This window comes from Tamandua tetradactyla, chromosome 4 (genome assembly GCF_023851605.1).
Source record: "Tamandua tetradactyla isolate mTamTet1 chromosome 4, mTamTet1.pri, whole genome shotgun sequence".
Classification (NCBI taxonomy): Eukaryota; Metazoa; Chordata; class Mammalia; order Pilosa; family Myrmecophagidae; genus Tamandua; species Tamandua tetradactyla.
In genome coordinates, this window is record NC_135330.1 from 118,091,336 (window position 1) to 118,118,398 (window position 27,063).

General features: G+C 34.2%; 1 protein-coding gene across 3 annotated transcripts in view; it reads right to left on the reverse strand.

Annotated features, from left to right (window-relative positions):
* Positions 1 to 27,063, reverse strand: part of NAA16 (N-alpha-acetyltransferase 16, NatA auxiliary subunit) — a 131,230-nt gene that overhangs the window by 72,366 nt on the left and 31,801 nt on the right. For 2 of the 3 annotated variants that reach the window (XM_077158367.1, XM_077158365.1), the window contains 5 exons: positions 25,522 to 25,675; positions 22,741 to 22,860; positions 21,667 to 21,693; positions 20,214 to 20,309; positions 15,310 to 15,416 (listed from right to left, as the gene is read on the reverse strand). In XM_077158367.1, the coding sequence (XP_077014482.1) occupies positions 15,310 to 15,416; positions 20,214 to 20,309; positions 21,667 to 21,693; positions 22,741 to 22,860; positions 25,522 to 25,675 (504 nt within the window). The remainder of the gene's footprint in view (positions 1 to 15,309; positions 15,417 to 20,213; positions 20,310 to 21,666; positions 21,694 to 22,740; positions 22,861 to 25,521; positions 25,676 to 27,063) is intronic. The other variant, XM_077158366.1, reaches the window with a different exon arrangement.

Below are 27,063 nucleotides of genomic sequence, written 5' to 3' on the forward strand. Positions count from 1 at the left end.
TAAAGAAAACTACAAAAAACTGCTAAAAGAAATCACAGAAGACCTAAATAGATGGAAGGGCACACTGTGTTCATGGATTGGAAGACTAAATATAGTTAAGATGTCAATCCTACCTAAACTGATTTACAGATTCAATGCAATACCAAACAAAATCCCAACAACTTATTTTTCAGAAATAGAAAAACCAATAAGCAACTTTATCTGGAAGGGCAGGGTGCCCCAAATTGCTAAAAACATCTTGAGGAAAAAAAACGAAGCTGGAGGTCTTGCACTGCCTGACTTTAAGGCATATTATGAAGCCACAGAGGTCAATACAGCATGGTATTGGCATAAAGATAGATATATCGACCAATGGAATCGAATAGAGTGCTCAGATATAGACCCTCTCATCTATGGATATTTGATCTTCGATAAGGCAGTCAAGCCAACTCACCTGGGACAGAACAGTCTCTTCAATAAATGGTGCCTAGAGAACTGGATATCCATATGCAAAAGAATGAAAGAGGACCCATATCTCACACCCTATACAAAAGTTAACTCAAAATGGATCAAAGATCTAAACATTAGGTCTAAGACCATAAAACAGTTAGAGGAAAATGTAGGGAGATATCTTATGAAACTTACAATTGGAGGCGGTTTTATGGACCTTAAACCTAAAGCAAGAGCACTGAAGAAGGAAATAAATAAATGGGAACTCCTCAAAATTAAACACTTTTGTGCATCAAAGAACTTCATCAAGAAAGTAGAAAGACAGCCTACACAATGGGAGACAATATTTGGAAACGATATATCAGATAAAGGTCTAGTATCCAGAATTTATAAAGAGATTGTCCAACTCAACAACAAAAAGACAGCCAACCCAATTACAAAATGGGAAAAAGACTTGAACAGACACCTCTCAGAAGAGGAAATACAAATGGCCAAAAGGCACATGAAGAGATGCTCAATGCCCCTGGCCATCAGAGAAATGCAATTCAAAACCACAATGAGATATCATCTCACACCCACCAGAATGGCCATTATCAACAAAACAGAAAATGACAAATGCTGGAGAGGATGCGGTGAAAGAGGCACACTTATCCACTGTTGGTGGGAATGTCAAATGGTGCAACCACTGTGGAAGGCAGTTTGGCGGTTTCTCAAAAAACTGAATATAGAATTGCCATACGACCCAGCAATACCAAAAAACTGAATATAGAATTGCCATACGACCCAGCAATACCATTGCTGGGAATCTACTCAAAGGACTTAAGGGCAAAGACACAAATGGACATTTGCACACCAATGTTTATAGCAGTGTTATTTACAATTGCAAAGAGATGGAAACAGCCAAAATGTCCATCAACAGACGAATGGCTAAACAAACTGTGGTATATACACACGATGGAATATTATGCAGCTTTAAGACAGAATAAACTTACGAAGCATGTAATAACATGGATGGACCTAGAGAACATTATGCTGAGTGAGTCTAGCCAAAAACTAAAGGACAAATACTGTATGGTCCCACTGATGTGAACCAACATTCGAGAATAAACTTGGAATATGTCACTGGTAACAGAGACCAACAGGACTTAGAAACAGGGTAAGATAATGGGTAATTGGAGCTGAAGGGATACATACTGTGCAACAGGACTAGATACAAAAACTCAAAAATGGACAACACAATAATACCTAATTGTAAAGTAAACATGTTAAAACACTGAACGAAGCTGCATCTGAGCTATAGGTTTTTTTTTTGTTGTTTGTCTGTTTGTTTGTATCTCTTTTTTTTTAACTCTATTATTTTTATTTTTTTCTCTATATTAACATTCTATATCTTTTTCTGTTGTTTTGCTAGTTCTTTTCCTAAATCAATGCAAATGTACTAAGAAATGATGATCATGCATCTATGTGATGATGTTAAGAATTACTGATTGCATATGTAGAATGGAATGATTTCTAAATGTTGTGTTAATTTCTTTTTTCTTTAATTAATTAAAAAAAAACTGCACACAGTAAATAATAGAATCACAAGACTCTAGCCATAATAAAATGTTGTTTTACTACAGTATATAAGAGATTACAATATAAGCCAAAATTACATCACAGATGAAAACATCCTTGTACTTTAAGGATTATAATCATTTTTTTAAAGTAGGGGCTATCCATTTGTAAAGGAAACAAATGGTTAGGACTAGAATATTTTAAGGTGAGATCAGCCACAAATATACAATTAATATTTACAATGAGGTGCTATCCACAAAAAATAAAGTTACAAATATTTTTATCACTATCTTCAGTAAAAATATTACTTCAGTAAATTATGAAAGATGTTGGACTCCCTATGTTGTATATAGCAATCTAAATGACTTAGTTTTCACACTTAGATTATTTAAATTATATACAAAATCTTAGGTTTTCCTTCAGTTCAATGATTTATAATATTTTAATTACCTTAAAGAAAAAAGATAATTGTTAAACAAGGGTGAGTAAAAAGATATAGAGAAAATACTGAAGGAAAAAAAAAACACCCATCTGAAATAAAGACCTAAGACAAAGTTAGTTGAAAAGTTTGAAATCTAAATGAAAATTAATAAAGAAATAAATGTTTATGATATACCATGGATCACACTAAAATACATTATTCGAGTAAGTACTTTAGCATTGTGGTTTTCACATTTCTGGAACAAATTAACATTTAAGAAAGATACAAACAAAGACATTTTTTTCCGTATCCTCTGAACACTAAAATACAAGTTCCAGTTTCTAAAACCCAACAGCTACCATCTTATTCACCTGGACGTAATCAAACTATAATTAAGTTTAAAAATGCAACAGTAAGAGATAACCCAAATCCAAAATCCTTGTTTGAAGACTGGTTCCAAAAGCTCACTGGCAAAAGTATAGTGAAGTGACTGCAATTTCAAATATCTTTCTAGCATATATTTTACATAACACTGAAATGTAACACATTTCTCAATACTAGACTTTTAAGTGTTAAAAAAATCTTATTATGGAATCTGTTTTATACTCACAGTTTTCCATTCCTCCCAACTCTCAGTTTGTCAAAAAAATGTCTGGAGACATTTTTAAAAATACTTTTAACAACTGTAAATCCTCAGCTAACTTCAAAAGATATTTTCATTTTGATGCTATCAGTCATGGATTACTCCTTAAGATTACAAAACAGTATCTTAGTAATCATATTTAATCTGCTGAAAATCCTCCCAAAAGTTAAGATGCTAAAAACAAGACTCACTACTGGTCAGAAATATGCAATTTAGAAATTTTCATTTTTATTCACACATTATACAATCAGACCTAAGTAAATAATCATTGGTTCCCATATAATCACATAGCCATGCCTTCACCACCACAGTCTATATAAGGACATTTCCATTTCTCTGCCCATAACCCTCCCCCATATCCTCCACTTATCGACATTTAGCTTTGGCATATTGCCATTGTTACATTCCGTGGAAGCATATTACAATGTTACTGTTAATAATACACCCTCATAAACATTGATTGTTCACCCCATAGTATCCTATTTTCAACACCTTACAGTGTTGACATTCATCTGTTCTCTCTCATGCAAAAAAAAAAAAAGTCTTGTATTTGTACATTTAAACACCAGTGTTCATCCTAAGGATCACTATGTTATACCATCACAGTCTTTATCCTTTATTTTTCCTTCTGATGTCATATATGATCCTAGCCCTCCCTCAACCATACACTCAACTTCATTCAGTGTACTTAAAATATTGCTAGAAATATGCAGAATTTTAAATGTCTTTATTAGTAATCACAATTATATGTGGCCAAAAATTATTTGAAAGCATTTCCCATACTTAAAATTTTTTTCTCCCTATATTAAATTCTGACAACTTGAACTCAACTTACTGCAATTTAATTCATTTCTCAAAAGCACTTGGTAAATATTCCTGTTGCTTGCTGGAAAAAGTAATACAAAGGAGAAGTCAAAAGCTTCCTATAGATTTTATCCTCTCTTCTAGGGATGCAATCCCTCACTCCCTCAATCCCTTTCCCTCACTCCCTCAATCCCTTTCTCTATCTTTTGTTTTCCCTCTTTTTTAACTTCATTTTTTACAGCTTTCAATTTTTTACTTTTTGTTTCATAATAATCTCAAATGCAGAGAGCAGTTGCAAAAATAATACAAACCACACACTCTCAGCAGTGAGGCATGGAGAGGAAAGGCTACTTCTTCCTGGACCAAAGGAGCCTGCACAGCCACAGAAGGCCACCTCCCTAAACTACCACAGTGTGAAAAGTGACAAAAGACCACCATATTTCTTCTATTTTAAGGGGACCCCTGGTTGCAAAAGATGAGGAACTGTGAAGCACCTAACCAGAGACATCCAGCTGGAGCGCACAGGTGGAGAGACAGGGACTAGGAAGTAAGTCAAGCTGCAGTAAATACACTACCCTCACCAGCACAGCCCTGTGGCCCACAACTCACCCCACACCCCACGCTCCAAGAGCCCCCCACCTCACCAACCTCTCCCGTGCATACCTGTCCCCCACCCCGACCTCAAGTGCTGGCCAACCTACTTCTCCTGTGCCCCTCCCAAGCACTACCTCCCCCTCCTTGCTCCCTGCAGGCTACTGCCAGTGCATAAAGGCTACGGGCCCTTACCTCCATGCCCAGGCTACACCCACCCCCAGCCCATACAGTCACACAGTGCCACCCCATCCCAACTGAACTCTCCACACAGGACAGCAGTTTATAGCATGTGCACAGCCCCCAGTCACACCCTGCAGCTCTGGGAAGGCACTGACCTGTGCAGCCAGGTCACATCTGCCCCCAGTCCATGCAGGCTTAATGCCAACCCACTGCCATATCTCTGCACATGCACACAAAGGGTCCCATGCCCTAGACCAGCACACAGCAGGATGGTGTCCCCCAAACCTGTACACCCACACAGCCACATCCACCCCGCCGCTCAGTGCCCAAGTTCACAGGAACCAGCATAACATCCCCAACCTGCACCTATTCCTGCGCTGCAACACATCACTGCACTGTTGTGCCCCACCCTGTGCCTGCATCCTGCTACACATCCATCTCACAAACACAAGGCTTTAGACTACTGAAGGAAATCAACTTCCAAAGGAATCACTCAAGATACTTATATGTGGTGAAAACAACAGAAGATCACTAAGCATATCACAATGCAGACAGGTATAGCTCAGCCTAATGATCAAATTAACCCCCCAGAAGAGACACAGACATTGGAACAGCTAATCAAAGATGCTCATATAACTCTATTAAAAAAAAATCAGTGGGATAGCTATTGACATGCTGGAGATCAAGAAGAGCATAAAGAGGAATTTGAAAGAATAAATAGAAAAATAGCAGATATCACAGAGATTAAATCTATAGATCAAAAAAACATACTAGAGGCACACAACAGCAGATTTGAAGGGGCAGAAAAAAGAGTAAGAGAACTAAAGAACAGAACTAATTTCGAACACTCAAAACAGCACATGGCAAAAAAGATGGAAAAATATGAATTGGATCTCAGGGAAATAATGGACAAAACAAAGCGCACAAATAGAAAAATGACTGGTGTCCACAAAGGAGAAGATAGCACTAAAGGTTTAGGAAGAGTAGCTGAGGATATAATGAGGAAAAATTTCCCAACCTGTATAAAGGAAATAATTTACAAGTCCAAGAACTCAATGAACTTCAAATAGAATAAATCCAAATAGGCCTTTCCCAAGACACATACTAATCAGTCTGTTAAATGTTGAAGAGAAGCAGAAAATTCTGAAAGTACCAAGAGAAAAATAATCTACTGCATACAAAGGAAATCACATAAGACTCAGTTCAAATTGGCACCATGGATGCGAAAAAGCAGTGGTATGATATATTTAGGATCCTGAAAGAGAAAGACTTCCAGCCAAGAATTTTGTACCCAGCCAAACTGTCCTTCAAAACCAAGGGAGAGATTAAAATTTTCACAGACAAACAAATCCTGAAAGAATCTGGCAACAAGAGACCAGCCTTACAAGAAATACTAAAGGGAATTCTGCCAGTTGAAAAAAAAAAGACATGAAAGGGAGGCCTGGAAGACGGCACAGAATTGAAGAATACCAGTAAGGGTAACTTAAAGAATAAAAGGAGACAGAGGGAAAAGAATATATAGATCTGAAAAAATAAAAAAGATAAGATGGTGGATTCAAGAAACGCCTTTTCAGTAATAACTGTGAATGTTAACGGACTAAACGTACCAATTAAAAGATATAGATTGGGAGCAGGCAAGAATGCTCGCCTGCCATGCCAGAGGACCTGGGTTCAATTCCTGGTGCCTGCCCATGTAAAAAAATATATATATATAGATTGGGCAGGCCACAGTGGCTCGGCAGGCTGAATTCCTGCCTGTCATGCGGAGACCTGTGTTCGATTCCCGGTGCCTGCACATGCAAATAAAAAAGATACAGATTGGCAGAACGGATTAAGAAATATAATCCGTCTACATGCTGCTTACAAGAGACTCATCTTAGACACAAGGATACAAATAGATTGAAAAGGGAAAGGATGGAAAGAGATTTTCCATGCAAGTTGTAACCAAAAGAAAGCAGGAGTAGCTATGCTAATATCAGACAAAAGAGACTTTAAATGTAAAGACATCATAAGAGACAAAGAAGGACACTATATGCTAATCAAAGGGTCAATTCACCAAGAAGATATAACAATCATAAATGTTTATGCTTCCAATCAAGGAGCTCCAAAAGTACACGGACAGACAGTGGCAAAACCAAAGGGAGTTGTAGATGTTTCAACAAGAATAGTAGAAGACTTCAATACACCAATCTCCTCTATAGATAGAACAACCAGACAGAAGATCAACAAGGAAATATAGATGTTAAACTCTATAAAAAGGTCTTTATAAATTTAAAAACACTGAAATTATTCAAAGCACTTTCTCTGATGACAATACAATGAAACTGGACCTCAATAACCACCAAAGAACAAGAACATTCACAAATACAGTAAGTTAAATAACAAACTTTTAAATAATCAGTGAGTCAAAGAAACTGCTAGAGAAATCAGTAGCTATCTGGAGATGAATAAAAATGAGAATACAACATATAGAACTTAAGGGATAGGGCAAAGGCTGTGCTGAGAGGGAAATTTATTGCCCTAAATGCCTATATTAAAATACAAGAAAGAGCAAAAATTGAGGTCTTAATTGCTCACCTGGAGGAACGTGAGAAAGAACAGCAAACTAACCCCAAAGCAAATAGAGTAAGAGAAATAACAAAGATTGAAGCAGAGATAAATGAATGGGAGAACAAAAGAACAATAAAAAAAATCAATAAAACCAAAAAAGCTGGTTCTTTGAGAAAATCAACAAAATTGACAGGCCACTAGCAAGAATGACAAAGAAAAAAAGGGAGAGGATGCAAATAAAATCAGAAATGAGAAGGGGTATGTTACTACAGACCCTGAATAAAAAAAACAAATCATAAGAGGACACTATGAACAACTATGTCAACAAACTAGACAACGTAGATGAAATGGAGAAATTCTTGGAAACATACAAACTAGCTACATTGGCTCAGGAAGAAATTGAAGACCTCAACAAATCAATCACAAGTAAAGAGAATCAATCAGTCATCAAAAATCTTCCTACAAAGAAAAGCCCAGGGCCAGACGGCTTGACGGGAATTTTATCAAACATTTTAAAAAGAACTAACACCAATGCTGCTCAAACTTTTCCAAAAAAACTGAGGAAAAAGGAACTCTACCTAACTCATTTTATGAAGCTAATATCATTTTCATACCCAAACCAGGTAAAGATGCTATTAAGAAAGGAAAACTATAGGCCAATCTCCCTAATGAACATAGATGCAAAGATTCTCAACAAAATATTAGCAAATCAAATCCAACAACACATTAAAAGAATTATATACCATGACCATGGGGTTTATACTAGGAATGCAAAGATGGTTCAACAAAAGAAAATCAATTAATGTAGTACAGCATATTAACAAATCAAAAGAGAAAAAGCACATGATCATCTTGATTGATGCTGGAAAAACATTCGACAAAACCCAACATCCTTTTCTGATAAAAACACTCCAAAAAATAGGAATCAAAGGTAACTACCTCAACATGATAAAGAGAATATATAAAAAACCAATAGCCAGCATAGTACTCAGTGGAGAAAGACTGAAAACCTTCCCCGTAAGATTTTTTTAATTTAAGAGGAACGAGACAAGGATGCTGACTGTCACCACTATTATTCAACATTGTGCTAGAAGTTCTAGCCAGAGCAATCAGGTAGGACAAAGAAATAAAAGGCATTCAAATCACAACGAAGAAGTAAAAATTCCATTATTTGCAGGTGACTTGACACTACACTTGGAAAATCCTGAGAAATCTACAGCAAAGTTACTTGAGCTAAGAAACAAATTCAGCAAGGTGGCAGGATATAAAATTAATGTGCAAAAATCAGTAACATTTCCATACACAATGACCTAGCTGAGGAGTAAGTTAAGGAAAAAATTCCATTCAAAGTAGCAACTAAAAGAATCAAGTACTTAGGAATGAACTTAACTAGGGACGTAAAGGACTTGTACACAGAAAACTACATAACATTACTAAAAGAAATCAATGAAGATATAAATAGGTGGAAAGACATTCCCTGCTCCTGGATAGGAAGGCTAAATATAGTTAAAATGTCAATTCTCCAGATTCAACACAGTACCAATCAAAATTCCAACAACCTACTTTGAAGACTTGGAAAAGTTAGTTACCAAATTCATCTGGAAGGGAAAGAGACCCCGAATAGCTAAAAGCATCCTAAAGAAGAAGAACAAAGTGGGAGGATTAACAGCCCCTGATGTTAAAACCTAATATACTGTAGCTATAAAACTGACCAATGGAACAGAATCGAGAGTACAGAAATAGATCACCAAATCTATGGTCAACTGATTTTTGACAGTTGTCCCTCTGAACTAGGACAAAATAAGTCTTTTCAATAATTGGGCATGGAAGAACTGGATATCAACAGCCAAAAAATGAAAGAGAACCCCTATCTTACACCTTACAAAAAAATTAACTCAAAGTGATCAAACACCTAAATATAAGCACTAGCATCAGAAAGCTTCTAGAAGAAAATGTAGGGAAACATCTTCAAGACCTAATAGTAGGAGGTAGGTTCCTAAACTTTACACTCAAAGCACAAGCAACACAACTCTTCAATATCAAATGTTTCTGCACCTCAAAAGACTTTGCCAAAAAGGTGAACATAGGGGTAAGGAAGACACTGTTTATATTTTAGAACCATACGTACTCCTCGAGACCAAAGGAAGAAAGATTTGATCTGGAACCGAAATTTTCTGTAGCATATAATCTAAATCAATTTATCTGTATAGTTCATTTGAAAAATTGAAACACAGGGAGCCCAGATTAAGAATTAGGTCCTTTAATCCTGTATAGCTTAATGTAATTCCTAGACACATCCTAGAATATATTAAGCAGATAATCAAAATGTATTGGCAAAGTCCCTTGAGGAATGGGAGAAAAAATCTGGAACTATTAAACTTTACCATCAGGGAATCCGCTGAAATTGTGCAAAACTTTAGGTACACCCAAATCAACAGACCAAGCCCTTGATCTTGAGGCTTAATCTTGTGAAGTTTATGTAGGGTAGCAGTGAAGCTTAGCCTACCTATAGGTATGCCTAAGAGTTACTTCTGGAAGACCTCTTTTGTTGCTCAGATGTGGCCTCACTCTCTCTAACCCCAACTCTGCAAGTGAAAGCACTGTCTTCCCCACTACGTGGGACGTGACATCCAGAGATGAAAGTCTCTCTGGTAGCGTGGGAGATGATTCCTAGGAGATTGCTGGAGATGATTTCTCTGGTAGCGTGGATGATGAGCCCGGCCCTGGCACCATGGGATCAACAATTCCATCCTGACCAAAGGGGGAATGTGGCAGAGAGAGTTCAAATAGAGTTGAGAGGCTACTCTGGATGTTGCTCTTACTAGAACTTCAGTTAGACTTGACTACCTATTATAACTTGCCAAACCCCAACCAGTACCATTTCAGCCAATCCTAAAGAATACCGAGGGTGATATATAAGATTCCACAAGGGCTCCATGCACTAGAGTAATTTTCCAGAAACATACAAACTCCAGATGAATCCCTAAACCAGGTATGTCCTGAAACCTATAAGGACCAGCCTCTCCAGAACATCAGATAGTTCCATCTCCTTACCCCATATCATTGGCAGACCCATTATCATGAAAAAGTTAGAACGGCCTAGCCCAAACACCCTTAAAGAGAGGGACAGAAATAGATCAAAGGTGATGGTGGAGTTATACAGAGAAGACAGGATTTAATAAATGAATATGATTACTGAATCATTAAATTGATATCTCTTTTACTCTCCAGTATCTTAGAGCAGTTAGAGGTAAACACCTAAAATTGTGGAACTGTAACCCCCATGCCAAACTTGAAATATGTTCTACAACTAATTATGGTACTGTGCTTTGAAGATTTATTGCTTTTCTGTATTTGTTATTTTTCACAAGAAAGACAATAAAAGTCGATTGTGATGATTAAAAAACTATTTATTCCTTCTAGCCTCCTATATTCTGGAGGAGCTAGAAGGAAAAATCTGAGAGGACTGTATGGTAGTCCATGTCAAACTCTGGGATCTGTTCTATAAGTACTTATTGAAGAGTGTTTTGAAAACCATTGCTTTCTTTTTTTGCTTTGTATATATGTTATATTATACAATAAAAAAGTTACAAATAAATAAATAAAAGCTTCCTATATAAGGTACCTACTTTAGTTTTTAGTGTATTAGAATAGCTAGAAGGAAATACCTAGAACTTTTGAACTGTATTCCAGTAGTCTTGATTTTTAAAGACAATCATGTAACTATACAGCTTTTTAATATGCCCATGTGATTGTGAAAACCTTGTGGCTGATGTTCACTTTATCCAGAGTATGGACAGGTAAGTCAAAACATAAGGACAGAAAAATAAATAAATGAGGGGGATAAGAGATAAAAAATAAACTGGGTAGATTGCAATGCTAGTGGTCAATGAGAGGGAGGGGTTAGGGGTATGGGATATATGGGGTCTTTCTTTTTACTTTCTTTTTCTAGAGTGATGCAAATGTTCTAAAAATGATCATGATGATGAATACACAACTATGTGATGATATTATGAGCCACTGATTGTATACTCTGCATGGACTGTATGGTTTGTGACAATATCTCAATAAAAATATATATTTTTTAAATCGATGGTGATGGTGAATGCACAGCTATATGATGACACTGTGAACCACTGCTTGTACAGTTTGGATGATTATATTTTACGTGAATGCATATGTCAAAAAAATGTACTTAAAAAAGTTTCCTATATAAATTAATACATTCTTAGTGCCTTCTTTAAAAACAGTTTCTGGTTTTATATAAAGTACTATCAATACATAACACCATTATGATGGTAATTTTGGATCAAATTAGGAAGGATTTAAAAAGAAAAAAATGTGTTTGCCCCTTGTGAAAACTCAGTCTGAAAACATAGACTGAAAGGAACAAATTCTTTAATGACTGCTACAGTCAATAATTACTGCAAGATCATGTTATAAAATGTACTCTAATTCACAGACATAAGAATTTCATTATTTACAACATTTTATCTCATCCTCCTCTGTCACCCTTGCCAAAAAAGAATAAGAGAAGGATTTTGCCATGTATCAAATAACCTAGAGAAGTTATTGGTAAGCAATGCCACACATTTTCATATAAACCACTATTTCTCAAGAAACTGGTAACAAAGCCATTAGGGTAATATAAAGTATACTACAGTCAATAAATGATTATAAGATTTTCAAAAAATATAAATGACACTTTTTACTAGTTAAGAACTAGACAGTATCAGTTTATGTAACCTGCTGTCAGTGACAAAAATGCCAATCATTTATGCCTACCACTGACCTTGTAGTCGATATATTACTCACAATTATTGCTAATTAACAAAATAATATGGGTCAAAGCTAAATAAATATAAAGTGATAGAGGGTTAATTAAAAATCTTTTGGTATTTCTAATAAAATCTTTTCCTTATCCACCAGTAAGTTTCAAAAGCTCTGATCATAGAAAATAATTTACTAAGATTTTAGATCTTAATAAATCAAAAGCAATACTTAGAAATAGGAGCACAAATAGTTTCCCTTAATGTTTAATTACTAATTATCTTCCTAATTTAAGCACAAGATTTAAGCGTCGATTTCCTAATTTTAAAAAACAGAAGGGGGAAGATGGCGGCTTAGTAAGAAGCGCCGGTCTTAGTTCCTCCTCCAGAACAGCAACTAAAGAAACAGAAACAATACGAAACAGCTCCCGGAGCCACGACAGAGACCAAAAAGACAGCGTACCCCATTCTGGAACGGCTGAACAGGCAGGGAGGATCCGCTGCAGTGAGATACCTGAGGGGCGCGCGCTTTCCCGGGCCGGGGCGGCTGGCGACCGGGGTCCCTTCCACACACGTGGCTTCCCGGTCCGACTGGGAACGTTGGATAGCAGTGCCCTCCCACCACGCTTGGCGTCTTGGGCCAGCCGGGCAATTTGGACCGGCACTCCCCCAAGCCGCAGTGGCTGGCGATCCACTCCACGCGCAGTTTCCCGAGCCGACTGCGAGATTCGGATTGGCAAGTTAAAGGAGCCACAGCATCTTTTACTGGTGGGACCCGCAGACAGACGAGCGCCATGAGTACCACCTACTGGGCAGGATAAGAAAAACAGAGCCCAGAGATTTCACAGAAAAACTTTTCAACCAGCCGGGTCCCACACCCAGGGAAATCTGATCAAATGTCCAGACACCAGCAGAAAATAACGGATCACGCTCGGAAAATTGAAGATATGGCCCAGTCAAAGGAACAAACCAATAGTTCAAATGAGATACAGGAGCTGAGACAACTAATGCTGAATATACGAACAGAAATGGAAAAATTCTTCAAAAACCAAATCGATAAATTGAGGGAGGACATGAAGAAGACATGGGCTGAACAAAAAGAAGAAATAGAAAATCTGAAAAAACAAATCACAGAACTTATGGGAGTGAAGGACAAAGTAGAAAAGATGGAAAAAACAATGGATACCTACAATGGTAGATTTAAAGAGACAGAAGCTACAATTAGTGAACTGGAGGATGGAACATCTGAATTCCAAAAAGAAACAGAAACTATAGGGAAAAGAATGGAAAAACTTGAGCAGCGGATCAGGGAACTGAATGACAACATGAAGCGCACAAATATACGTGTTGTGGGTGTCCCAGAAGGAGAAGAGAAGGGAAAAGGAGGAGAAAAACTAATGGAAGAAATTATCACGGAAAATTTCCCAACTCTTATGAAAGACCTAAAATTACAGATTCAAGAAGTGCAGCGCACCCCAAAGAGAACAGACCCAAATAGGTGTTCTCCAAGACACTTACTAGTTAGAATGTCAGAGGTCAAAGAGAAAGAGAGGATCTTGAAAGTAGTAAGAGAAAAACAATCTGTCACATACAAGGGAAACCCAATAAGACTACGGGTAGATTTCTCAGCAGAAACCATGGAAGCTAGAAGACAGTGGGATGATATATTTAAAATACTAAAAGAGAAAAACTGCCAACCAAGACTCCTATATCCAGCAAAATTGTCCTTCAAAAATGAAGGAGAAATTAAAACTTTTATAGACAAAAAGTCACTGAGAGAATTTGTGACCAAGAGACCAGCTCTGCAAGAAATACTAAAGGGAGCACTAGAGTCAGATACGAAAAGACAGAAGAGAGAGGTATGGAGTAGAGTGCAGAAAGAAGGAAAATCAGATATGATATATACAATACAAAAGCCAAAATGGTAGAGGAAAATATTATCCAAACAGTAATAACACTAAAAGTTAATGGACTGAATTCCCCAATCAAAAGACATAGAATGGCAGAATGGATTACGACCCAGCAATACCACTGCTAGGTATCTACTCAAAGGACTTAAGGGCAAAGACACAGACGGACATTTGCACACCAGTGTTTATAGCAGCATTATTTACAATTGCAAAGAGATGGAAACAGCCAAAATGTCCATCAACAGACGAGTGGCTAAACAAACTGTGGCGTATACCTACGATGGAATATTATGCAGCTTTAAGACAGACTAAACTTATGAAGCATGTAATAACATGGATGGACCTAGAGAACATTATGCTGAGTGAGTCTAGCCAAAAACTAAAGGACAAATACTGTATGGTCCCACTGATGTGAACCAACATTCGAGAATAAACTTGGAATATATCATTGGTAACAGAGACCAGCAGGAGTTAGAAACAGGGTAAGATAATGAGTGATTGGAGCTGAAGGGATACAGACTGTGCAACAGGACTAGATACAAAAACTCAAAAATGGACAGCACAATAATACCTAATTGTAATGTAACTATGTTAAAACACTGAATGAAGCTGCACCTGAACTATAGTTTTTTGTTGTTTGTTTGTTTGTATCTTTTGTTTTTGTTTTTTCTTTTTCCTTTTTTTATATATATATATTTTTTTATTATTATTATTATTTTAATTTTCTTCTCTATATTAACATTCTATATCTTTTTCTGCTGTTTTGCTAGTTCTTTTCCTAAATCGATGCAAATGTACTAAGAAATGATGATCATACATCTATGTGATGATACTAAGAATTACTGAGTGCATATGTAGAATGGAATGATTTCTAAATGTTGTGTTAATTTCTTTTCTTTTTTTTAAGTAATAAAAAAAAAACAGAAGGGCATCATTCTCTTTATTCAAGAACTAGCTAAAATTATTATTTATTAAAACATAGCCTTTTAGTTAACACTAGGAGTTAGTACTCTGTTGACCAAATGGTATTTTACCATTTCATTAACTCAATTATCCATGCTCGAATTTTAAAAAGCATGCATTACAAACTGAAAAATCTATAACCATCTTATAAAATAAAAGAATCATGGAATAGTTAACTATACACTTCTAATTATAATATGCCAAATTTAAAATTTCACTTGAAAAGTATATTCATTTCAAAAGAAAGAATCTTTGCAATTCTAATGTTTAACCTTTACTCTCCTGTATACTTTATAGATGGGCATTTCCTTTAATATTACATATACTACATGCATTTCAGTTCATCTATTTTTAGACTAATAATAAGGTGAATACCATAACCGAAATAAAGGAAATAATTAAATCACAGCATATTATTTACATGGAATTCCTTCTATAATAGTTAAGTTAGTAAAAGACTAGCAAAACTGAATAAATACCAAATTTTACCTTTTCTGTATTGTAATATAAAGATTTCAAAGTAGTAAACAAGGGTGGGCAGCCTTTACTGAAGTTAACCCTCAGGAACTTATCCATTAGTTCTCTAAATTTTTCACCTAGAAACAAAAGTGTACTTTGTTATACTTCAATCGATGCAAACAATTATTATAAAATTATTTTATAAATATAAAACTCCCTCAGAAACAATTATCCCCCATCCAATTTTTAAACCCAAAAACTAAGTCAGCAATAGTTCTTACATATTAACACCAAAAAACAATACCAAATATTTCAACTGGCAACTTTATTTTTCTCTTGATCTAGGTTCAAAGAATATTTTCAAAGAGAGGTAAGCAAAATGATTGTGCAGCTTTAAACACAGAGTAAAAATAACTGCTACCCATTCTGAATACAGCCACATTACCAAGTATTGTTCATAGTCTCTTAATGACTGGTACAGACTCTGTTCTATTATCTACGACCCAAACCACAGTACACAGCCCATAAGGCACTCTGCAGACTATACAAATAACTATTTTCAAGTACTAATCAAAATATCTTTTTTAAAACTTAAAAATTAAAGCAGTATTTACAATATTACAAATATTTTCCCAAATCAACTAATTTATTTCAACATTCATTCATCTCACAATCATGTTTTGATCATCTCCTCTGTGCCAGGCACTGTTCTAGGTACTGGGGATATAGTAATGATTAAAACAGGTTTTTTTAAAAAAAATCCTCCCCTTCTGGAACTTAACATTTCGATATGCATCATTATTTCCTTAAATATCAAAGGCAAAGTCACAGACCAAAAGAAAACTAAGAATATTATGATAGACAGTAAGAGATTCTGCTGCTTAGAAGAATGTAGATTGCTCCACTTACTTTATGCCCTTGAATTAAGTAACTTGCCTACTCAAAAAAAAATCTTAGTTTCCCCTCTGTTAAGGAGGGTATCACCATCACCAGCCTCTTGGGTTCTCTCAAATAGCTTCAATAAGATGATGAATCTACAGCACAAAGCACAGTGGCAGGCAAATTTAAGAACAATGCCTGGCACACAGTAACAGTTCAATAATTGCTGGCTATCTTATCTACCCCAATATCTAACAGATATCACGTTTCTATGGTTAAGATTCTTCAACAAACAAGAAACAAAAACAAGCACTTTATTATATCAAAGACTGCTCAGAACTACTCTTCTTGGAAAACTTCTTCAGTCTACTCATATTGTACTCATTTGATTTAGAAGACCATATATTCAACTCAATTTTCCCTAAAACTGAAAACCTCTTTTCTCGTTAATCTGTTACTGTGACTGTACAGTTGTGAGAAAAAATGAGGAAACTCCATAGTGCTGATACAGGACTTATCTCCAAGATACAGAGCGAAATGAAAAGAAAAATAAGGTGGAGAACAATGTATACTGCCACTTTGGTAAAGGGAGGGGAGGCAGATGGAAAACTATGTGCCTACTCCACACATTTCTGTTTCTATATACAAAACATATTTCTGGAAGAACACATAATGAACTGGTAACAACGGCTATCTCTAACAAAGTAAATCTGGTGGCCTGGGGACAGAGACAGGAGGAAAACTTTTCACTTATCAACCTTTTGGTACCCTTTTAATTTGGAACCATATGAATATGTTACCTAAACAAAATGCCCACACTCAACTACTCAATTGCTTAGTCATATACCATATCTCAAAATTACTATTACTTAAAATCGATTTCATTATTTTTTTCTTTAGGTACAAAGGAAACCCTTTCACAAACAAAATCATCTTTCTTCTTCCTAGTGTTTTGTTGTTTGTTTTTTTTAAATGGTAACTTTAGTACTCCTATGATCTTTACTTTCAGTGGAAAAAAAGATCATCAATTATTACATGCCTGCTTAGCATTACTTCTCACAAAATAAGTTATCTGACACATAGACGCTATACTAATTCTTCTCTAAATGTACAGGGTACATAAAACTGATTGTCCCAAAAAACACTGCTAAAGTAACTAACAGCAACATCAAACTGTTTCTGATTCATTGGAAATCTATTCTGAATAATGAAACAAAATTTTACGAGCATTCTATGTTTAATATTCTCAATCTGGATTATCTTCTTCCCTCCTCCCATCCCTTGGCCACAGAATAACAGAATACGATGAATTAAACCAATTATTTTGAAAGTAGGTTTATCCTCACATTATACTTAATATTTTAGGGTATTGGAATTTCCCTAGGACTTCTGCTATGTCACTGCTCTGTAGAATTAAACTCCCATCTAAAAAATGGTAAATCTTTTTTAATATTTTCAACTTGCATTCTCAAATACCATCACGTTTCTTGATTTAGATTTTGTTGCCTTTGATAGTACTGAGATATATTTTTTTATTGCATGTAAAATTATCTCCAGACAGGCAAAAAATGCTCATAAAGTATTCAGCTTTTGAACAGGTATAATTTAAGTATATATACAATTTACATAGCATGTTCACTGGAGTGGTGTAAATCCAAGTAATGTTAGACTCTCAAAATGATGTTGACCTTGAAGCCCGTGTCATCAGAGCCCTTCAAATGAGATATCTTGAAAAAAGATTCCGTTAGCATTGCAAAAACAAAATGTTCCTAAGAGTCCAGGATAGTTCCACCTTAACCTGAATCACATTTTATAATGAATAGTTGATTCCAAGCTAACTTTCAGTAAAAATATTCTTCTTCCTACTGAGTCTGAGAGCTTAAATAAACTTTATTGACTATGGACATTAATCTAGGCAGTGTAAATTTTAAACCCCATGCTCCAAAAAGGAAAACTATAATAAAGAAATCATTTGTAATCTTAAAGCTAAATGACTTTCTTTCTTCCTAAGAGACACACGAATGCATTTTGGGGCGGGGGTAGAGGGGGCCGTAAATGGTCTGGGAATCAAACCCAGGTCTCTCATATGGAAGGCAAGCATTCCACCACTGCCCTACCCATGCACCCATGTGAATGCATTCTAAACATCCAGAATAAAGAATACTTACACCCGCATTGTGAAACACAAGACATGACCTTAAACTGATAAAAGAAGGAGCTAGAAACAAGAGGTCACAACATATTATAGGATTCCATTTTTATGAAATGTCCATAATAGGAAAATCAACAGGCACAAAAAGTAGATTAGTGGTTGTGTGTTGGGGATGGTGTTAGAAGAGAATGACATACAAAAAGCTAGCAATGGGTATGGGATTTCTTTTTGGTACGGTGAAAATTTTCTGAAATCGGATAGTAGTGATAGTGAATAAACTAAAAACCATTGAAGTGTACATTTTAAAAGGATAATTTTTTTAAAAAAAAAGGATAAATCTTATGGTAAGTGAATTACATGTAATAAAACTCTTATTTTTTCAAAAAATGAAGTGGTAGAAATGTGAGCCCAAGCATCTTTCATTAAAAAAAACTTTTACTAGGGAAACTCTCCCTGCACCGCATATCCTTATCTTGGAAACCACAATGCGTATGTTACAGGCTCTGAGAAGTCCTGGAGCAAAGAAACCTGATGGCTAGTGTTTAAAACCCAAAGTTGTCCCAAATCATTTCACTGAAAACCATCTCTGTATATCACCACCCCCAAAAAGCTATTTACGTTACTCAGACTTAGTGTCCCTTGGAAAACATGAAGGAACTCTGCTCTTAGCACATCACAAGCCAATACAAATAAAGAGAGGATCAGAAGAATACTATTCATCATCTGTAGAACTGAAATGTACTAGTGGAAAATGGATTTTTAAATGAATTTTATTCTATTATCTAATCCAATACATTTCTAAAAGGTATTTCATATATTTAATGGTGTCAACCAAAACTTTTTTTTTTTTTGGCATGGGCAGGCACTGGGCATCAAACCCGGGTCTCTGGCACGGCAGGTGAGAACTGTGCCTGCTGAGCCACCATGGTCCACCCTCAACCAAAACTTTAATTTCAATAAATCTTATGAAAAAACTATAACCCACATATTTAAACAAACATTTTACTGCAAATCAGAATTCACTAGAAAATATACAGGCTCTCCTTGGAAAAGATTTTAAGTTATATTCCATTTCTTAGGCCTGACATATCAAAGAATGCCAGAAGACTCAACAGATAATTCATAATCCATAGCATTCATAACTCAAAATAAAGAAGGCTTTAACAAAAATGCATAATTTTTGAATAAAATCATCAACAAAGATGTTAACTACCTAAAAACCTAATATACTCTCTGCTTCCTCTCCAGTATCAAAGAGAATGAGTTCAGCCATATACAACTTGGATCAAGATGATGTATATATTATTATGTGATAAGAATAAATAACAGAATACAAACCACAATACTCCAATTTACACAAAGCACAAGAGCAGGGTATTTTTTGTTTGTTTTTACGGATACAAAATACAAAAGCAATGGCATGATAAAAAAGCAAACCTCAGGAAAGTGGTTAACCATGACAGAGGCCTTCAAAGGGAATGGTGATGGTGGTTAACCATGATAGAGGCCTTCAAGGGGTATGGTGATGGTCCCATCTTAAACCCATGGTGGGCACAGCTTACCTCTCAAATTTAAGCTCTAAAAGAATGGATGGAACTCTGCAACTTCCACCACATAAATCACAATACTTCACATATAATCTGTCATCAATTCTAGGGAAAATAATTTACCTTCTAAATATTTTGTTAAGGTCACATAAAAAACAATTTTATAAAGATTATTTCTGACACTATACACTGAAGAAGTTTAACTCTTATTTACACATGCAAAGTAAAATTCACGTGATTACTCCTAATTGGTATAGATGTAAACTCTATAATAGCAACAAGTTTCCAAAATATAAATGGTTTTGAGGAATTCTGACAGATAACTATTAGTTTTACAAAAAAAATCCTAATATTACCTGGGACAAGATTCAAAGGTAATCTTCTAGGTGAAATTGCTCTGGGATGCTGCTTACTAATTTCTTCATAAATTTGAAGTCTCTCTTCTAAAGTGCCTATTATCAGTAAATATGCATGAGATACATAGCATCATAATGTTTATCTATGATAAAGTGCTAATAAACTTAAAAAACTGTAAGTTATAAATAAAAATTGCATCGTATTAGAGCTATTCTCAATTATGGTAAGAATAACATTAAATATGCTATAGTGGTGAAATACTTCAATTAATAAATCACATTTTTTAAACTCAATCTCCAGAGAAATCCAAAACTACTTTCATCACAACAGATTCTACATGCAACTCAAGATACATACACACAAGACAAAGATCCAAGACACATATGCTTCTCTTACATCCTTCAGCACAAAACCCATGAAAAAGAAAATGATCCTTTCACTACATCTTACATAAATAATCTAAATCAATGAAGTCTACATACATATCCCCACAAAAGTCTCTAACACCTAATGGTAGACTTAAAGAAGCAACAATTTTAAGATCATAAATGCAAACATTTTATATTTTAAAAGATGAATGGAATTTCTATGTACCTTGATCATTAAAATCTTCAGTGAAACTCCAAACTCCATTATAAACAGCCTCAAAAGTCCATATTGTTTAACATGGCAATCATTTTTCCCAAATATAACGATATATAATATACTTAGAAGGAAGAATAACTTCCTCTTATAAGACTAACCTAATTTTATAGTACCACACAAAGGCTCTCTATATAAATCATATGCTACTCTTTAACAACGATTTGCAGAGTAGAAGCTAGGCCTAGTTTACTATGCTAATGTATATCCTACATAATTTACAAAGAGAAATCAAATGCCTATTTTTTATAAGCAATAAATAATTTACAGCAGAATTTTAAGAAAAAGAAGACAAACTCGTCTTCAAGCTATAAAGTTTTGTGGATTTTAACTCAGACTATAGAAATAAAATTATCATAAAAATAAATCCACTCCCCTGCCAGCAATCAAACTATCCTCATAGTAATTGTAGTATTTATTGTCAAGAATATACAGTTTAAGAGGTATAGTCTGATTTTGTTTAGACTTCTTCCTTCCCCCAGTAATATGTTTTGGAGCTCCAATGTGGTTGGATTTTAAACACTGGGATATATGAAAAAAAGTTTTCCATTCTGTTAATTTGGGGAATTCACGATAAAGGCTCCTTATACTAAAATTTACATGAAGGCTTTTGTACATTTTTTAAAAAGCAGTCCTTATATTTAATGCCTAATCTTAGAGAATGACAAGCTGCATCAAAAATTATTTCTCTATTTCTCTACTACTCCACATGTAACAAATGATATATGTACAGTTAAATTAACAGTGAGACAAAAATCAAGTCATTTCTCTGCCTGGTTTGAAGTCACAAGTTGGAGCTCCAGAACTTACCATGGGGGAGAAAAGGTCCTAAGGAACCTAAAAAGATAAATTAGTGTAATTAGTTTTGTAATTGATAAATTTTATAGCAACCAAAGATCTTGACATATGGAATATATCACATTTATTTATTAAAACATTAAAAATCTTTACCATTAACTGCAGTGTCAGTAACTGGAAGTTTAAAGACAAATCACAGCTATCTCATATTTCCAGCCATCAAGTATATGATTTTTCTCCCCTTTTCTCAGATAGATTATTGATCTAATCAATGTTATAATTTTCATTATTTACTCAAAAACATCCAAGGAAATAAAATGTCAATAATTTGTGATGTTAAATTTTAAATACAAGCATAATATCTTGATTAATTTATAGTAGTGATGAGGATACAATAAATTTTTCTCATTGTACATATGAATATGGGTACCTAACTATTTACCAAACTTTTACATTTAAAAATACTGCTGTTTAAACATTCTCAAACCATAGTTTCATCATTGTTTCAGCCATACATTTATCCACGACCATATCTAATTTTAGTACTGTTAGGAGCTCTAAACAACATTTACTTATGAAAATATTAGGGGAAATTTGGAATAATATTCTAGGTTTCTAAAAATGGTCAAGATTATCTAATTTCAAAAGTACTTGTATAATATTTTGCTGTACAAAAATTAGTCTAGTTCGAAATTAGGAGAGCAGTTTATATGCTGGTACTATATACCACATACTTTCAGTAAAATTTCTTTGACACAACTCTTAACTTTTGAAGTTAAGGGTACTGGACTTCTAATATTAAACAATTATGACATCTTCCAGAAAGGAAATGTCATTTTCTTCCCCATCTCTCCATTTAGTTTAAATTGGTATGATTTAAATGGATCAAGGAACCTAAATTTATTTGTAAGGCTTTTAAATGTAAATATTTTGATTCATTTTCACATCCACATTTAATTTAAAACTTTAAATGGATAAACCGCTGCTAATAGTAAAATATCTGTCCTCAAGTATTAATACAGTGTTACATTTATTTTATTATACTTCAAACAGTTAAAAGAAAGCAAAGAAAACCCCTTTACATACTAAGTTGTAGAGCTTTTTCCAAGCCTTCATAATAACACCAATTTTCTGCATTTCGATCAATCAAGTTTTTGAATACTTCACCAGCTTCTTTTAATCTTCCCAATTTCAACAGCATTTCCCCTAAAGTTAAGTTTGAAGTGACATTAATTTTACTAAAACATTAAATACCTTTTTAATCCTAGAAATTTCATAAAGCTTTACTAAGGTAATAGATGTTTATGAAAGACAGAAATCTGTATGCTTCCTTTTGGGCATACTGCAGTTTATATAACTAAGAATGAAATGAAAGGCGTCACACTAATATCCATTTCTGGCTCTCTTTCATACCACAAATCTACATGCAGTATATTAATTAATTAGTCAAAATCTTTGCATTATACACATTTTATACATCCTTTAAGAGTAAATTAAAGACTCCCTTTTTAATGAATTAAAGACCACAAGATTTCAAAGTATTTTTCATGATCAATTCACATATCTTTCCGAACAATTCTCTACCTGACTCTCTCAATTTCCTTTCCAGGTCACTAAAATTGGAAAGTTTAACTCAGTAAAATAATAACACTAAACACCATTTCATGGCAAGAAATCACACAGACCATGTTAACATGTGGGTACCTTCAATGTTCAATTGCTCTTCCTAAGCAAGCGAGAGTGGGAAAGGGGGATGAAGACCTGGTAGACACAACGGAAAGCACACTAAGCTATCTATGATAAAAGGGGGAGTCTCAAAAAATAGAGGTCTCAACTTCTTTCCCCAAGATTTCCCATTCCTCAAAGAATCTATTTCAGACAAATAACCCTTTAAAATGTCTTCATATTATTTCAATTCTTATCACCTTGGGAAAAACAGCATTTTATAGTGGTTATTAAATACTATTATTTTATTATTTATATATAATATATATTACTCAAGCCTTAGATGAAGACCAAACTAGGTTTAATCACTAGTTACTACCTATGTGACCTTGAGTAAATTACACTTTTCTAGAGCCCATTTTACATATAAAATATCAACTACCATTTTTTGTGATAATCAAATGAAATAATTCACTCCAAGTCACCAGCACAGTATCTGGCACAAAGGGAATATATATAAGTGTATGCTACTTAAAAACTATAATCATGCCCCATTCCATCTAAAATTCTGCTCTTACCAGTCCAATTTTTGCCCTGCTTGCTTCAAATACAACAGACAACACATTTCTCATTTATAAAATCCTTGTTACCTACTACCACCAGGATGCAAAGGTTATCACTGGAGGAACACAAAGAACAACAAAGTACACTTAAAAACATAAAACACAAAAAAATAAAAAATAAAGTATAATTCATAAATGAAGCAAAAATCTTTATTTCTAAAGTTTTTATGAGATCTTAATATGTTAATGCAAAGCCATAAGCATGTGAATGTCCTAGTTCTCTGGGATCTGTCAAGGTTATTTAAAAAAGCAGCAAAACACTAAAACCAATAAATAAAGTGTCTCTGTAACAATATACATCACTACATGCTACACAGGCAAGATTAATGAGCCTCATGTCACCCTCACTAATAATATATGAATAAATATGGCTATAGTGCAACTTGTAACATTTTTTTTTAAACTAAACTTAACCTCATTATATGATATCTATTTTTTAATTAATGCATTCCCTATTAAGGCTATAGAGGCCAAAGACTGAAAAAACAGCAACCTAAGATTTAATCATTTATTGGAAATAGCATTAGTACATCACAAAACAAAAATTTGGGGGCTCCCATCAATTACAGGGAATAGAACAAGAAAGAAACCATAAAGTTAAATTATTTATAATACTTTATCAATAGTTTGAAAAACAGTGCTATAATCAATATTGGTATTAATATTAATGCCAATAAATATTACATATTAATAAGTAAAGTAGAATATGGTAGTCAAAATAAGGGCTCTGAAGTCCAAAAGATGTGTTTAGAAATTAACTCTGCCACTCAATGGCCAGGTGACTTTGGGCAAATTCTTAACCAAACTAAGCCTCAATTTCTACAACTATAAAATGGAGACAATAAATAGTACCCATCTTAGAGGTGCTAAAAATTGAATGAAATAATGAAGCCTAAGTAATGAGTATACTCTGTGATATATAGAAAAATAAATAAATGCTAACTAGCATTTTTATTATGCTTTCAGATGTGCTGAAACTTTATGGAAGTTTAATTTTAAATTATTTTAGTTGGACATTCTACGTACAATAATTCAATAATAAAGTATTGTACAGGGAATGGATTACTGATAAAGATTTGTGAAAAGAACATGTTTGACTCTTTGCTAATGAACCTTGGTTAAAAATATCAATAGGGCTCCTGCCTTCATAATTAGCCCTTGAAGAAAATAAGTGACTCTTGTTTTGCTGTCTGACCCAAGTGTCATCATTTATTAGTACTACAGTATTCCACTATATAAATTTATACATATATTTGGTATGAAGTTAATATACTATAATGCTTAATATAGTATGAAATCAGAAGTCAAAATGCCTTGACTCAAATTCCAGCCTGTCCAGCCATGTGTCTTAGCCATGTGATTTTGGAGAAGTCACTTAACCTCTCTGTCCCTCAGTCCCCTCATCTCTGGAAAGGGCAGTTATGAGAATTAATTAAATAATACTGACTTAGTAATAAAATGCTAGCACATTGCTTAACACACAGCAAATGTTGTTTAAGAGTCAGTACAGAATAAACTATACAGATTTTTGTTTTTTTAATCGGGACTATTAAGAAAGACAAAAAGCAGGCCTTCTTACCTTTAATTTCTTCCACCAAAAGTTTATCACATATTTGCTTTTCATATATCTCTATATGATTCAAGGATTCTTGAAATAGATCTGCCTCTCTCATCACTTGATTTTGATATAATATTAGTTCACTATACTCATAGTCTATTTTGTTGGGAGGAACCTGAAAAAAAATAACCAAATTATCTTATTTGTATTATATAAAGTAGTTACAGATCTTTAATTAAATTGCCTTCACAAAGGAATAATTCACAGAGACTTTAAAAAACAACTTAGACATAGTTACAAAGAGAAGCAGAGGATTGATACATTTTTTAAAAATAAATAAGAACAGGATTCCTGCTATGGCAAAGTGAAGAAGTCCACAATACCATCCCTATCAAAAACAAGTTTTTAAATTATTAAAATCCTAAGAAACCTACAAAAAACACTACAAGTACTAATAAAAGAGTTTAGCAAGGTCACAGGATACAAGATCAATATATGAAAATCAACTATAATAGGAGCAAACAAAAAAAGCATTAAAAAGAACAAAACATTTAGGAATAAATTTAACAAAAGAAGACCTACACACTGAAAACTACAAAACACTGTGAGAGAAATTAAAGATCTAATCAAATGAAGAGACATTCAATCAATTCCACATTCTCGAGTCAGAAGACACAATGTTGTCAAGATGACAATACTCCACAAATGGACAGAGTCAATGCAATCCCCATCAAAATCTCAGCAAACTTTTTTGTTGAAAGTGACAAGTTGATCTTAAAATTCATATGTTAATTCAAGGGACTCAGAATAGACAAAACAATTTAGAACAAAACCCGCAAAACTAGAGGACATACATTTCAAATTTCAGAACTCACTATAAAGCTACAGTAATCAAGACAGTATGGTACTGGCTAAAGTAGAGACACACAAATCAGCAGAACACAATAAAATGTCTAGAAATAACCCTTTATATTATGATAAATTGATATTCAACAAAGGGGCCAAGTCAATTCAATGGAAATGAAAGTTTTTTCCAATAAACAATGCTAGGACAATTAAATATGCATAAGTAAAAAAATGACCCTAAAGACATATCTCATATCATATACAAAAATTAACTCAAAATGGATCACAGACCTAAATGCGAGAACTAAACTATAAAAGGTTTAGAAAAATGGGAGAAAATCTTTGTGACCTTAGGCTAGACAAAAATTTCTCAGACATATCAAAGTCACAACACCTTAAAAAATAATTGATAAAACAGATTTCACCAAAATTTAAAAATTTTTCCTCTTCAAAATATACCATTAAGAACATGAAAATACAAGTTACACACTGGGAGAAAATACTGCAAACCATGTATCTGATAGGAAATTTATATTCAGATTACTCAAAGAACTCTTACAAATTACTTGTAAGACAAATAACAGAGTTCAAAAATGGGAAAAGATTTGATTAGACATTTCACCAAAGAATACATAGAAATGTCTAATAAGCAAAGGACAAAATGCTCAACATTATTAGCCAGTAGGGAAATGCAAATTAAAACAATATAACACTACA